Consider the following 15612-nt stretch of genomic DNA (forward strand, 5'->3'; position numbering starts at 1 on the left):
TCTACGGGTTTTCACCGAAACCCTAAAAACACGGAAATCAAGAAATGAGCGAGAAATAGAAAGGAGAATTACCAATGGAACGGATGGATGTGCGAGGTTTGAGCTCCTCTTCCTAAATCTCCGTTTTCGGGCAATACGGTCACCGGGGGATCTCTCTCTCACTCTCTCGTTGTCTCTCTCTCTTGGCGAAAACAAAGGAAAAGAAAAGAGAAAGAGATGGGGGCGCAGGAAAGGAAAGGGAGGAGGGGAAGAAAAGAATGACAAGGGGCCCCACTTGTAAGTGGTATTTTTGCAAAATAAACCCTCCACTTATTCGATATTGATTAAATGATTTATATAACACCTGTTGCTCCTCTTCCTTAACACAATTAATTGTATAATTATTGTTCACCATCCACGTCACTAATTTTGTATACACGTATATAGAGTTAGGCTGGGGTGCTATGGATAGCATAGTGGCCTCCCGTGCTACGGCTCAATATTCAAGTTTTCAAAATCCAAATGGTCGATCCGAACCGTTCATCTTATTCTCCATATTAATATCTGCTTGGAGACCAAATTTTATAATTTTCTGAATTTTTTTACTATTTATTAAGCCACTTTGAAAATCGCTAATCCAACGGTTTTACTGTTTTGTGCAGCCACCGTTGGATCAACAATTTTGTAAAATACTTAATAAATAGTAAAAAAATTCAGAAAAATGTAAAATTTGGTCTCCAAGCAGATATTAATATCGAGAATAAGATGAACGGTTCGGATCGACCGTTTGGATTTTGAAAACTCGAATATTGAGCCGTAGCATAGAGGCCTCTATGCTATCCATAGCACCCCAGCCTAACTCCACGTATATATATATATATTATTCGATTTAACCACATATTATTTTCATTAATCTGAATTTTAAAAGTTCACAGTGTTACACCTGTAGATCAAAATTGCACAGCTCGATATGCTTTTCCTGGATAGTCTCTAATCTACAATGTTGTAATTTATATATTACATATAATGCAATGGTTCTTAATCATAGTGACAAATAAATTATTCCGGTTCGGTTTGGCAATGTCAAAAATTTGTGATTCGGAAATAATTCGGATATAATTTGGGAATGATTCGAAATTATCCGGACGATAGATCTCAGTCCTACAAGAAAGAAAAAATAAAATTTCTGGAAAAAATTCGCAAATAATTCATAAAATTCGGGAAAAAAATTGTAAAATTTCCGAATTATTCGGGTTTAATTCGGTCAACCAAATAATTCAGCATTTGATTCGACATCACCAAAAAAATAAATTATTCAAGTTTAATTCTGATTTAATTCGCGAATCTTATGACTATGGTTCTTAACTCCATAAAGTAAAACAAAATACAGCTTGAAAATTAAGTAGCATATACTTGGCCTATAGTCCCAGAAGAACGGAGAACTGAATATGCCACATCAGATATTTTGTATTTTCTGTGTTTGTTAAGGTAAACTTTTAATTTGATAAATTATAACTAATATAAAGACAAAGTATGTGACCATAATAAGGTAGACAGAGATTCAAACCCAAATAGCTCAATGCTTTTAGGTTATAGAAGCTTTTGCAGCTTTTCCTCCTATAGATACAGTCAAGAAAATAAACAAAAATAGAAGAAATAATGAATGGAACAATAGACCCATCAAAGAAAATAGCTGAACAAAGACATAGAACCAAAGGTTTTTTACTAATACATAATCAAGGACAAACAGATAAACAAATGATGATTCAAAAGAGCTTCTTTCTTTCTCTTTAAATCCCGAATAGATTTAACAGATGATGTTTCCAATCCAATATAAAAATGTAGAATGAAAGAAATTAATTAAAGTTCAATGATTAAGTACCTTATTTCTTATTTTCCCTCCTCTGATTTATTTTTCTTACTATCAAGCAAAATAGGCGCATTGCTTGAATCCCACCTAGAGTTTGTAAATTTAATTAAAAGAAACAAATACAAGCAAACCCATTAAATTTAAATTATTGATGTATATTTTGTACTTAAAAATATTAAAAAATATTAAATTTTAATGTAAATTTTATTATTTTTTTAAAAAATTTGCAAAGGCTTTCGACAATCAGAGTTAAATTAGCAAAGTAAAAATAATTATCAAATGATGCTGATGGAACACCTTTTGAAGCCACTTCACTGTATGCTCAAGTGCACTTAATATTGAGACCAAGAATTTAAAAATATATATATATATATATATATATATATATATATATAGAGTACGGCTAACGCGCTTCCTCTAGCGTATGGGCCGAAATGCTTCCGGTGGAAATTTGAAATTTCAAAATTCAAAAAGTCGATCTGAACCGTTCATCTCCTTCTCCATATTAATATCTGCTTGGAGAACAAATTTTACATTTTTCTGAATTTTTTTACTATTTATTAAGCCACTTTGAAAATCGCTGATCCAACGGTGGCTTAACAAAACAGTAAAACCATTGGATCAGCGATTTTCAAAGTGGCTTAATAAATAGTAAAAAATTTCAGAAAAATGTAAAATTTGGTCTCCAAGCAGATATTAATATGGAGAAGAAGATGAACGGTTCAGATCGACTTTTTGGATTTTGAAATTTCAAATTTCCACCGGAAGCATTTCGGCCCATATGCTAGAGGAAGCGCGTTAGCCGTACTCTATATATATATATAGAGAGAGAGAGAGAGAGAGAGAGATGGGCTATGGTGCATTGCAATGCATAGGCCATGGTGTGCATTGGACCATAAATCACCGATTCAAAGTCCAAATGACTGATCCAAACCGTTCATCTTGTTCTCCATATTAATATGTGCTTGGAGACCAAATTTTATATTTTTTGGAAATTTTTTACTATTTATTAAGCCACTTTGAAAATCGCTGATCCTACGGTGGCTTCTGATTTTACTGTTCCAAACAGTCACCGTTGGATCAGCGATTTTCAAAGTGGCTTAATAAATAGTAAAAAAATTCCAAAAAATATAAAATTTGGTCTCCAAGCACATATTAATATGGAGAACAAGATGAACGGTTTGGATCGGTCATTTGAATTTTGAATCGGTGATTTATGGTCCAATGCACACCATGGCCTATGCATTGCAATGCACCATAGCCCATTATTAGTCAAAACAGTTAGTTGACTGATTAGTTAAGATGTTAGTTAGTTAAAGCTGTTATGTTAGTTAGTGGTTAAAGCTGTTCGAACTAAACAGACTTTCTAGAATTGATTAGAAGCTTGTAACAGGGATTGTAATCACTCCTATAAATAGGAGATGTACTTGATTGATGAAGAAATAATAAAAATAACAGAATTCCTTTTCTCATACTATCCATTTCTTTACCAGTATATAGAATTCTATCATGGTATCAAGAGCTTAGATCCATTTTTTTTTTTCTTCTATCATGGCATTGCCTGATCCTACTTCCTCTACCGTGACTCCTCTGCCTACCACTGTTGCTTCTACACCGGTTGTTCACATTACGATTCCGGTTTCTACCAAGTTAGATCGTACCAATTTCCTCACATGGCGGTCGCAAATCGAACCAATTGTTGATGGCTACGGTCTCACACACCATCTTGATTCCTCAGCTCCTGTTCCTGATCAGCTGATCGAGAGTGGTGGCCGACTTGTTCCCAACCCGGCTTTCACTCCTTGGCGCATGCAGGACAGACTTCTTCTAGGGTGGCTCCGATCCACTATCTCTGGCGAGATTCTATCTCAGCATGTCACCTGTCAGACTACCTCTTCTCTCTGGTCGGCCCTTCATCGCATCTATTCTGCTATCTCTGCCGCTCGGGTGATGGAGCTGCGTCGGACACTTCAAACCACCACTAGAGGCGGCCAGAGTTGCAACGAATTCTTTGAGACTATGCGCCGCATTGCTGATCAACTGTCCGCCGTTGGTGAACCTGTCTCCGATTCGGATCTTGTCCGCTACATCCTTAACGGGTTAGGATCCGACTTCAATTCTTTTATTGTTGCTGTCACTACCCGATCTGATCCGATCTCCCTCTCTGATCTCCATGGCTTCTTGCTCACTCACGAGTCTCTTCTAATGGCGCAACATCAATCCCCTGATCCAATGGCGATGTATGCACATTCTTAATTTGAAGAAAATGATATATACTCCTTAATCTCTTTTTTTTTATAAAAAAAAAAACAAAAACAAAAATCGATCCCGTATGAGTTATTGCTATATGTTAATTTATTTTTAGAGAATAATAAACAAATAAAAAGTGCAATAATATGATAATATTTTCTAAGTAAAATAATATGATTGTTTAAAAAATAACTATTAGGAAATATAACAAAGTAGATGTACCTTTTACCATTGCTATTGATAATTTGGGCGATCCTTTGTTATTGTTATCTCTTTCTGAACAAAGAAATAAACATATCAATACTTTTTGTATCAAATAATCGCGGTGAATACTAAATATGACAAAAGAATAAAATAACAAACAAAACTACCAAGTTATTTGCACTAAAGATTTTTTATTATTGAATTATTTTAGAAGAATGTATAAATAGTATTTTGGAATACTAATCTTAGTGAACAAAATTATAATAAAATATTCACATTCATCTATATTGCTTCATGCCTCAATCGTACCCTAACATTTTTATTTTTAATTTTAAAGTCCAAATAAAACATCTGAATCGCTCAACATGATATCTATGTTAAAATGTGCTTAGAGATCAAATTTTATATTTTTTGAAATTTTTTATTATTTTTAAGATAGGTAAAAAAAACACTGTTTTAACAAAGTAGCTTCAAAAGTAGTTCTAATCCAGCAAAACACCAGACAAAAACACAAAAAAATAATAGTAGGTTGAAACTGATTGTATCGCTCCAATTAGGTGAATAGGAAAACTTTTAAGTGATTTTTTTTTTCTGAATTTTAGACTGATTAATAATATACCTGAAACACATGAGCTTCTCTAGGATGCAACACACTTTTGACACTACTACAAAAGACATCTCTATCGACTTTCAAACACCGACGGTTTTAATGTGTCACAGTAAGTGTAGAGATTATGTGACAAAATAGTAATTAATAGGAACTCAACACTGACGGTTCACTTTTAACCAACCGATGGTGCACTAATACTGACGACAATTCTTTTATTATTAAGGAATAGTCAGTGTTGATAGATTAGTCTATATTGTTAATTTATATACACTGAACTGTCAAATTTGATTTGATTCTATACTATTTTTCTTACTGCCTGTATTGATGGGAAAAAAATATGTGCGGTAGACTGTTTTTCTCGAGTACTAAGTTGCATTGTGACAGAAATATAAATTAAATGATAAAATGTGATGTTTTGATTGCAATGTTATTTTCATTCTTTCTAATTTCCCGGATAAATTTATTTCATATCCTTATATGTGTGAAATTTTATTCATGAAATTAACAGAACATAATTGGCATGTACATGCAGTAGCGAATGGCAAAAAATTAATCTGATGGAATGGGACATTATAAGTATATAGATCTGTGCTATAAATTCTCCAAATTATCACTTACAGTGACCATAGCGACAAATGAATTATTTGAATTCGGTTCGATGAGGTCAAAAATTCGTGATTCGGGAATAATTCGGGAATGATTTGGAATTATCCGTACCAGAAATCTCAGTTCTGCAAGAGAGAAAAAAAAACCAAAAAAATATATATTATGGGAAAAATTCGGAAAAAGTTTGTAAAATTCACAAATTATTCGGGTTTAATTCGGTCAAAGTTCGGTCAACCGAATAATTTGACGTTCAGTTCAACATCACAAAAAAATGAATTATTCGGATATAATACGAGAATTAATCTTGTCACTATGACAGTGACAGTGTGCTGTATATATTTGTGAAACATTTGCCTCTATATATATATTTATCGGTTGAAGTACACAAATTAATTGCTTCACCTTGTAATGAGAAACCATAAAATTAATATACACTTTCTCATGCCAAACGTATCTTACCATAAAACGGAAGGGAAAACATATAAAATAAAATCAAATAAAACAAATAATGATGTCAATATAGCTTTATTGCAAGACAAATAAAAACACACCCAAATAATTATGTCAATGACAATAAGGCATTATTGCAAGACAAATAATGATGTCAATAAAGCATTATTGCATGGAATATTTCTAATGCATTTTTTTTTTGTTTTCTTGTTTATTTAGATTTTACATCAGCCTATTGACTGAAAAGTTACAAAAGCTCTATACAAGTAGATTAAGTTCGATTTTGTTGCCTTCAAAAATAATATTATCATGAGCATTTTGAATTAGTGTCATCTGCCAAGTGTCGATTTACGTGGAGTTCCGGTAGCACGATGCGTCTTCTTGGTATGCCATTTCTCCTCATCACAGTCATATTTTGCACGCTGAAATAATAAAAATAAGCATGTTTGCTTAGTATGAATGCTGTGTTCATTGATTCGGTTGGGTTTAGGGTTTACCGAACCGATCTAGGCAAATCAAAGTTATAATTCGGTTTTAAAAATAGAACCAAACCAGACCGATTTAACATTGCAACCGAATCAAACTGAACCAAAGTTTTATTTCGATTTGTTCAATTTATTCGGTTCAAACCGAAATATATTATTTTTTTTAATTTAAAGCAATTGATTTATAATAAACCGAAGTATATATATTAAGAAACAAACTAGGGTATTAAGAAATAAATTGGAATTATAAGGAATAAACCAAAGTATTTAAAGCAATTAATTAAGAAATAAATCGGGGTATTAAGAAATAAACCGGGACGGTCCAGACGAAATTCATAATATATAAAAGTTCAGTCGGTTCGGTTATTTTGGTTTTGAAAATTTCCAAACCGAACCGAACTGAAGTTATAATTCGGTTTTAAAAATCAAACCGAACCAAACCATTAAACCAAAAAAACCAAACCGTTTAGTCCAAACTAATTCGGTTCAGTTCAAAACCGAATAAACCGGACCCAATGAACACCCCTAGTACCAACAGAGCATTTTACAAGTATTTGAATTTTCGGTACATCACATCAGCATATGAAATATAAATCTCATATACTCATCCGAACACAGGCCATTATATTTCTTCTATCCTCTTTTTTTTTTTTTTTTCTTTTTCACAGTGATAACCCACCCCAGTAACACACCTTTTCACAGCAATAATGGAAGCTTGAAAATGTTATGCATAAAACAGGGTGAGTTCTATTTTTCTTTAGCATTTTTTAATTTCAACAGGATATGTGTGAGAATTCCTATGAATCTGCATTTTTATGCAATGTAAATCTTTTCGCAAGGATATAGGATTCGCATGAAATTGCTAATTAAAATATCAAAGCCACTAGTAATATTGCTTAAAAATCAAAAGCAAGACTTCAAAGATGATTTCCTCAGAGACGAAGAAAAGAAGAAAATATATAGCATCATAGGTCATATAGTAAAACCTTGGAGGTGTCAGAAAGCACGGCATAAGCGTCGCCAATAATTTTCAACAAATGATCGGCATCCTTTTGAACCCTTCCAGTTGCCTCTATCCACATTGCATCGCCGTCTGTCTTTTCATTCTTTGGTAAAGACTGAATAGCCTGAAATGAAAAAAAATTATGAATATATGTATTATGGATAATTGGATACAACGATTTCTATTTAGAATTAACAGTGCATATAATTTTGCAATGCATTAATAAAGGTAATTTGCTTAGGAATAAAAGATGTTCGCCAAGAAAAGAACAGAAAAATTGAAAGGCATGTGTTTTTGTTAATTCTTAGTACCTTATCAGGATGATGCCTAAGTGCAGCTTTCTCATACGCCTTCTCCACATCATCTACTGAAGCAGATTCTTCAACCCCTCTACAAAAAGTAAGGTGAAACAGTTAACTGGCCAAATTATGAAATGCTATTCATGGAATACAACAGTGTTGTAAAAAACGTCCGTTTAGGCCGATTAATCGGCCGATTAGTCGTTGGCGGTGACCAAACCGTCATGAATTTTTCCGACTAATCGACTGATTATTCCTGACTATGGCCAATTATTTCCGATTATTCCCGATTAATCACTTGGCAGTATCCGGTCCGTATGACAACCGCATACCATTATTTACAACACTGGAATACAATACCCCCAAATTGAGCTGCACCAGTAGTGTACCAAGTTTGTTCAGTACCGTACATTGTGCAATTGTATTATAGTGCTCAAAAGATAAGATAATAATACAAAACTAAATAGCTGCATGTCAAGGGCATACAATATCAAGTATTGATTTAACGGAATTCTCTTTTGGGCTGATTCTTCAGCAGACAAAAGCCGGTGGTGGGCCCGGTTTAAGTCATCAGCGATATTGGTCTTGCTAGGTATCCCTGCCTGATTTTCTTGTTGTTGCTTCTCAAGTAGAGAAATTAACACGCGTAGGTCATTAGCTGCTTGATTGTAGTCTCTAATCATGTTGTACAGTGCAGCTCTTCTGGAAAACACCTAAAACGCAGCAATCATAACTAAGATGGGAAGAACTTTATAATGTAAAACTAAATTTTCTTTCCAGAGAAATTTGCACGATTGAAAACTCTAGTACTTTTCGCTTTTAAATTTTTGTCTAATTATATTAATAATAAAATAAAAATAAACAGAGGCCTATTGAAACAATCTAATCATATCAAGATATTCAAAAATCACAGCTTCAGGTTAAAGACCTTTGTGTAGGTAGGATCAAGTGCAATGGCAAGAGAACAATCAGCAATGGCATCAACAATTTGACCTAGAGCTTGATAGGTAGCTGCACGGTTGCATAAGCAAACTGCAGTGAAAAAACGGGATTCTGTACTGCAAGCAATAGCAGCACTGTAGTGCTCCACTGCCTCAGTGTATCGACCAGCATGAAAGGCTTCATTTCCGGCAGCCTGGCCAAGAAAAAGAAAAGAAAGTAAAGTCGTAGAAGCATGTGATGATGCAGCAAATTTGTGTTCATACATTACTGAAGTCACATTAGTATGGACATATGATGATAAGAACAAGAAGAAGAACAGTTGCAATGATACTAATGGCAATAATGAAACCAATAAAAATAAAATCAAAGTAAAATCGAGTACGAGAACAGACCTTGAGGCGTGCAAGTTCACGCAGAGTGACTATGAATGATGTATCGGGTTCTGGAAATTTGTTTTCATATGGCTTGATGTCGTTCTCTGTTTCAGAGGATGATGAATCAGATTCATACCTGATCAATATTGACACCATAGAAAAATGTAATAGACATTCTCTAAAATGTTATTGCCATTAATAGGTCAACACAATTTGTAACAGCAATATCTCTTATGATCATCCCTTTTAAATCTGTTTTAAAAATTAATTCTTCCTTCATAGAAACTTAGAGTGAATTAGTACCATTCAGAATCAACTGCTGCTTGTTCATTTCTTTTTATCACTTCAAGCGCCTCGTCAAGTTTTCCCAAATAGAAATAAGACTTGGCAATAATATTTAATCTCCATTGCTTGCTAATATAATCTTTTCCATCTGAATCAGGGATCTGTTCGCAATACTGAATGGCGTCTTCATATCTCCGCAGCTTTTCATAGAAACAGTTTACAGAGAATGAGACACTGATGATTTGTACGAACGTATTTATACTTTTCATCAAACACTATCATAAGGCCGTTATATAACTTGTATAGAACAGTAGAGAAGGAAAAATTATGTACATAGAAACTCCACAAGAGACCAAGACAAGAAAAGACAAAAAAGAAAAGAAAAAAGAATGAAAGAAATATTCAAAACTGACCTTCAAAATATACATGACCCGAAATCAAAATATATATATATATATATATATATATACATGACCTAAAATATATTCAGTAATAACCTAATGGTGTACTGTACCTAGCATTATACTAAAATCAGAGCCAACGATCTTTCATCTGTACTTGGTAAAGTACATACCTTTAGCAGTGCATTTGCTTTCATCTCCATCAATCTATCAGAATGACAACTCATTGACAGTGCATCAGAAATCAGGTCCAATGCTTTTGGTACTTGATCTGAATCCCGTTTCATTAGATCTTCGGCCAGAGATATGTACTCCACAACTTTCTGTGATTAGCAAATAAAGAAAACAATATTACTATTTAACAGCGTTGGTTGAAGTATGGTTTACCATAAAACTAAGAACCACTAAATAACTGTTTTGGATATCAAGGCTCTCAGGTTAATTCTTCCAATCTAGCCTAAAGGATATAATCAGGGGACAAAATTGATGTAACCAAGTGAAGCCAAAGAAATAAGCATAAGAATGAACAAAAAGTAAAAATTTAGAACATCAAATTGAACTGCTTGCAGCTTCTATCTGATTTCAAGAAATAAGATTTGATGGAAGCACCTTAGCACAATTCACCTTCAGTATATTTCAGGTAAATCCACTTGGGTACCACATACTGAAAGTGAATAGTGCTGGTGTCAACCAGTAAAAGCATCAATACCCCATTATAGAGTGTTTGTCTGTTTGACATAAGGCATATATTTTAGAAAAAAAAAACAATAGACTCTGCAAGGAGGGAGTACATGAACTTTGTTAAGACCACTAGAAGCCTCTGACAAGATTGCAGGGTCTAAATTATCATAGTTATTCGACTCCAAGCACTTGTTGAACTGCTTGACTGCTTCTTCAAGATCACCCAAACCAACAAGGCAGCTGGATCAATTACGTAATAGGTTATACAATGACAAAGAATATGCAAAAAGGATGCAATAAGAAAAGTAAAAGAATACATTTTAAATCCCTCTCTGGGAAATAACATTTGCATGGTGAAAGCTTTCTATTAGAAATGAGTTTTCTTAATTGAGATTGAAGACCACTAATAATTATTTTTCACAGATCAATTATATTATTATTTTTTCTTGTCATTTGATATCAATTGTGTTATTTTCCTTCCGTTGGGCTTGGTTAGGATCAAAATAAAACAAAAGTTAGCTTTTATTATGCGTTTGAACTACATAGGAAGTCTGTGATGTAATATTATTATACTGTTAACTAACAAACCCAGTAGGTTCACTGAGAGAGAAAGAGAGAGAGAGAGTAAAAGATTCATTTACAGCCACTGCCAAATTTTCGAAGAGAGATAATAAAAGAAAATGAAAAACAGCCCAAGTGGCAGCCACCACTTTAGACCGACCAACGGCTCAATTTCAAAAATATTTTTACAAAGGTACAGGTAGACCATTCAAGCCATTTCAATTAACAAATAATCATATGAACATCTGCTCGGGCAATGTTAGACTAAACTACAAAAATATATGGAGGGAAAGCTACAATGATAGAATTAAACTAAACAAATAACATACTTTGCAATTTGAAGTTGCACCTTGGGAAAGGCAGGGTCAATTTTGGAGGCAGCCAAACAGTCTCTCAAGGCTTCTCTTATCTGTCCAAGGGACATTCGAACAGCTGCTCGGTTGCTGTAGCAGAGTACGAGCGGTCGATTCCTACTTTGATAGGTTTCACCAGAGGCCAGAGATTTTATGCCACGAGTGTAGAATTCCTCGGCTGATTTCATGTCACCCTTTTCATACACTTCATTGCCCCTGATACAAAAAAAAAAAAAATACAAAATTTTGGTCAAGGGAGAAAAGGCTTGAACTCAACTACTATGATTCATAAATGCCAAGTAAAATTATGATTCTTTCATTATTTTTTGGCTTCCTTCGTTTGGACAAAGCCTCAGTTCAGCCTAAACCTGACTAAACCCCCGAATAAACACACCAAAAACCATGAATAAAAATTACAAAGGGAATCAAATCATTGCTGGACCAACCAGTAAAATATATAGAGATCAGACATTGTCAAGCTTTAAGCAAAAAAGTATATAAAAAATAAAAATAAATCCTTAAAATATATATAATCAGATAAATGACAACCTGGCATGCCATTTCTCACCATCATTCTCCATCTCAGAACTTCTAGAGGTGCCATATCTACCGATGTTTGGAAATTCATGAACTTCCTTGCTACTCAATCTAGGCAAAGAAAAACTCTTCACAAGTTCGGGACCTTTCAATTGCATAGGTGCACTTCTGGCTATAAAAGAGGAGTGGCCAATCTTTGACAGGTTTTTTTTTCCATAGTACGATTCTGATACTGAAAATGGCATCTGATCAGAATTTTTAGACCCAGAGAAGGAACTGGGTGCAACAGTCCTGGCCCCTGTGAAAGAACTGTCAAGTGGTGTAGTTTCACCGTTTCTTTTAATAAGATCTGGATCCAAATAAGTTGCTTCAGAAAATATAAGGTTGGTTCCATTGATTTTTGCATCCCCCATAGATGTACTAAACAAGGGAGTATTTTCACTGTTTCGATTTGAATAGCTTGCATCACCTCTAGTATTCTCAGGTTTAGAACCAAAGCTCTCTTCAAAATTAAACTGCCTTTCCTCACTAATTTCACCAATTTTCTTTGCTCGTGTTTTTTGCTCACCCTTTTTCTGAATTTTGATATATCTGCGCCGAGGGCCTTTACTTTCCTTTTTTGTAATTTCAGACCCACCATATTTGCTGGTGAAAGCAAAATTGCCAACAGGAAATGGAAAACTAGACTCAATAGATGTAGAATTGAAGTTTCTTCCCTTTTCATATGGAGTAAACCTTGTTTCTTCATCTTGACCAGCACTACTAAAAATGAAACGGTCATCTTTACCCTTACTGTGTACATCTACATCCCCAAATTGCTCCCCCATTTTAATATTTCTCGACTCCTGTGTTGTCTCGGGAAGAAAATCATCAAATTTAAAACCTGACAGAAGAGATTCCAAATGTAAAGTTTCAGTAAAATTCGTAGGTAGCATTTCATTAAATTCTTTAAACCTATCTCCAAATTTTGTATTATGGTGACGGGCCTTAATTTTTTCACCTTCACCAGCATTACCAAAAAGAAACAAGTCTTCTTTATTTTTTGCTTCTTCATAGGGTATTTCAAGATGTTTCCCCAGATGATTTGTGTTCGAATTTTGGGTTATTTCAGGAAGATATTTATCAAAATTAGAACCTAACCCAAGAGACTGGGTGCCTAATTTTTCTGTAGAATTTGTTGGGGGCATTCCAAATACTTTATCAGATTTCTCTTCGAGATTTACGTAATCCTTAAAGAACAGGCTTTCATTCTGTTCATCTCCAGTACCAGTACCAAAAACTAAACCATCACTACTCAGATTATGTACACTTAATTTCTCAACTCGTTCTCCCAACTTATTGGCATTTAACCCAAGGGATTGTGTTCCGACAGATTGTATAGAACTTACTACCGGCATTTCATGAGACCCACCAAATTGATTTTTGAATTTAACGTAATTCCCAAGAGACAGGCTATCAGTGTTTTTACCTCCTGTGCCAGTAGTAGAACTGAAGAGACCATGTATACTCTGATTTTGTATATCATCCTTTCCAGCCTGTTTCCCCAGCTTAACCCTGCTAGCATCTTGGGTTACTTCACTAGTAAATTCCTGAAAGTTAAAACCAGACCCAAGAGACTGTGCACCAAAAGACTCCGTAGAATTTTCTCGTGGCCTTGCATGAAAATCACCAAATTGATCATCACTGTTAATATAATCACTAAAAGAGAACTCATCTGTATTTTCACCTTCGTTACCTGTACCTTGCTTGCTCTCCTCCTGGGTCTTTTCAGGAATATATTCATGTAAATTGAAAACTGATCCAAAAGATTGTGCCGAATCTGTGCGAGGCATTCTATAAGAACCTTTAAATTGATGTTTGATATCTGTATTTGGGTCTTTACTCTCATTTTCTACATTACTTTTCACAGACTGTCCCCCCAAATTAACCCTGCGCACCTCCCGGTTCATTTCAGGAATATAATCTTTCCAGGAAATAGGAGCCATGTCGGATGACGAACCGGCATTTTCCTTCCTGGCCTGAGATGGGTTTTCACTGTGTAATGCAAATGGGTCTGGTATGTTAGAACGGGCCGACCGAGGCGAGAATCGGAGTTCTGAGCTCTTACCGGGATCATTGGAGGAATTGGGGGAACGTGAGGCAAACCCGGTAAATGAGGTGGTTGCCAGGGGCATTTTGGTCTTTGTGCGCACCTGGTGAAGGTGAAGCTCAGAGGAAGAGGTGGGGGTCTCCATCGGTGAAGAAAGGGAAGAAATATATAGAAGGGAAAATTTTAGTTTGCTTTGATGCTCTTTTGCTGTACCGTGTGGTGTGCCTTCTGATTATGTGATCGTGAGGGTTTGAATTTTGAAGTTGATTTCGTCTGGGAAAATTAGTTTTTTTATTTATTTTAAAAAATGTTATCTTATTTCCATGGAAAAATGTAAAAAATTACTAAAACTTTCTTCTGGCTGAAAGCTGGACTCGATCGTGATTTCAACCCAGTCGTTTTGGCGCGCGTGAGGCGCGCTTCCAGAACTTGGGAGCTATTTTGTAGAATTCACATCCTCCAGAACTGAGTACAATTGAATCGGATGGTTCAAAATTGTTCTTTTTAACTTGGCACGAATAATACTGCCCTCCCAGTCATTGCTCGTCATTCTGAGCAAGGATGAAATTAAATCTTGACCGTCCTTTTCAATTGTATTGAATCAGGTACCTAGGAGGATACGGATCCTATTTTGCATGGGAGATCATTTTAAAAATGTTACATTGAAAAAATTTGGCAAAATTGGCTGTGTAGCCCTCGAAATTTTTCTAATTAGAAATTTCATCATCAAATCTCAGGTAATGAATATATCGCCATTTCGATATAAAAAAAAAAAGAATATATCGCCATTAAAATTTTAAGAATCTTCTATGTTTCTTCATTTGATTATGCTAATTAAATGAAATTTAATTTATAACTGATATTAGATTAAATATTAAAATGAGTATTTTGACTCTAGTATCTTTTCTTTTAATAAACTTATTCATTTAAAACAAAAAAAATCTAGCACTATCTGTCTATCTCTGGGATGAAGCTTTCCGTTGTCAGATTTTCAAAAAAAATTTCTTTTTATTATTATGTAACTTCCATGTTTTCTTTCTAATGGGAGAGTACAGAATTCAGATCCAGTTCAGTATCGGATGGTAGAATTTTTAAATTCAGATTGTTCTTTAACTTGCACGAATCTCAAAACAGACCCTCTATATCTACAATATGCATCGAATTTTAATTGCTCAGCTAGGATCGCGCCATGTTTTATGTGTAATTTGATACGGTACCGGAGAGAATACAAACTCAAGCCTAGAGCAGTTAGAAAGAGTGGGAAAGAGAGGAACAAGACCGAGATGTGATTTAGGGGCAAAATTGTCATTTTTAACATTTTTCAAATGAAATTGTAAATTACACTTATTTAATTAGCATACTCAATTAATGTGAAAATATGAGAGGTTTTTCCAATTTGGATGGAGATAAAAAATTGATGGGGAAATTTCTAATTAAAAAAGTTTTGATGGGTGTCCATCCAATTTCGCCCACAAACTTTACATGTTTTCCCTTCAAGATATTTATATTTTTGCATCTCTCTGTTTCAAAATACACGTCATGTAATACTATTTTTTAAAGAGAAAAGAATGACACGTCTTTGACTTCGTTACATGTATATTTTAAATAAACGATTTTCTAAACATGAAAATTA

The 15612-nt window shown here is 34.4% G+C and overlaps 1 protein-coding gene across 1 annotated transcript; it reads right to left on the bottom strand.

Annotated features, from left to right (window-relative positions):
* Window positions 1-6109: 6109 nt before the first annotated feature.
* LOC144544447 (uncharacterized) lies at window positions 6110-13827 on the bottom strand. Its single transcript, XM_078292957.1, has 11 exons — window positions 11903-13827; window positions 11330-11569; window positions 10550-10679; window positions 9932-10081; window positions 9376-9557; window positions 9091-9208; window positions 8685-8891; window positions 8243-8469; window positions 7769-7847; window positions 7441-7581; window positions 6110-6391 (listed from the first exon to the last, which is right to left on the bottom strand). The coding sequence occupies exons 1-11, from the start codon at window positions 13720-13722 to the stop codon at window positions 6299-6301; spliced, it is 3387 nt and encodes a 1128-aa protein (XP_078149083.1). The 5' UTR covers window positions 13723-13827; the 3' UTR covers window positions 6110-6298.
* Between the last annotated feature and the right edge of the window lie 1785 nt (window positions 13828-15612).

This window comes from Carex rostrata, chromosome 26 (assembly GCF_964058835.1).
Source record: "Carex rostrata chromosome 26, lpCarRost1.2, whole genome shotgun sequence".
Taxonomy (NCBI): domain Eukaryota; kingdom Viridiplantae; phylum Streptophyta; class Magnoliopsida; order Poales; family Cyperaceae; genus Carex; species Carex rostrata.

Bases quoted from the DNA above. Each gene is read 5' to 3' on its own strand.
- LOC144544447 (XM_078292957.1), bottom strand. From the start codon at position 13,722: ATGCCTCGCACAGATTCGGCACAATCTTTTGGATCAGTTTTCAATTTA. The intron at 8,892-9,090 runs GTCTGTTCTCGT...TTTCTTGGCCAG, and splicing joins GTGAACTTGCACGCCTCAAG to GCTGCCGGAAATGAAGCCTT. The intron at 7,848-8,242 runs GTATGCCCTTGA...TACTTTTTGTAG, and splicing joins TTAAATCAATACTTGATATT to AGGGGTTGAAGAATCTGCTT.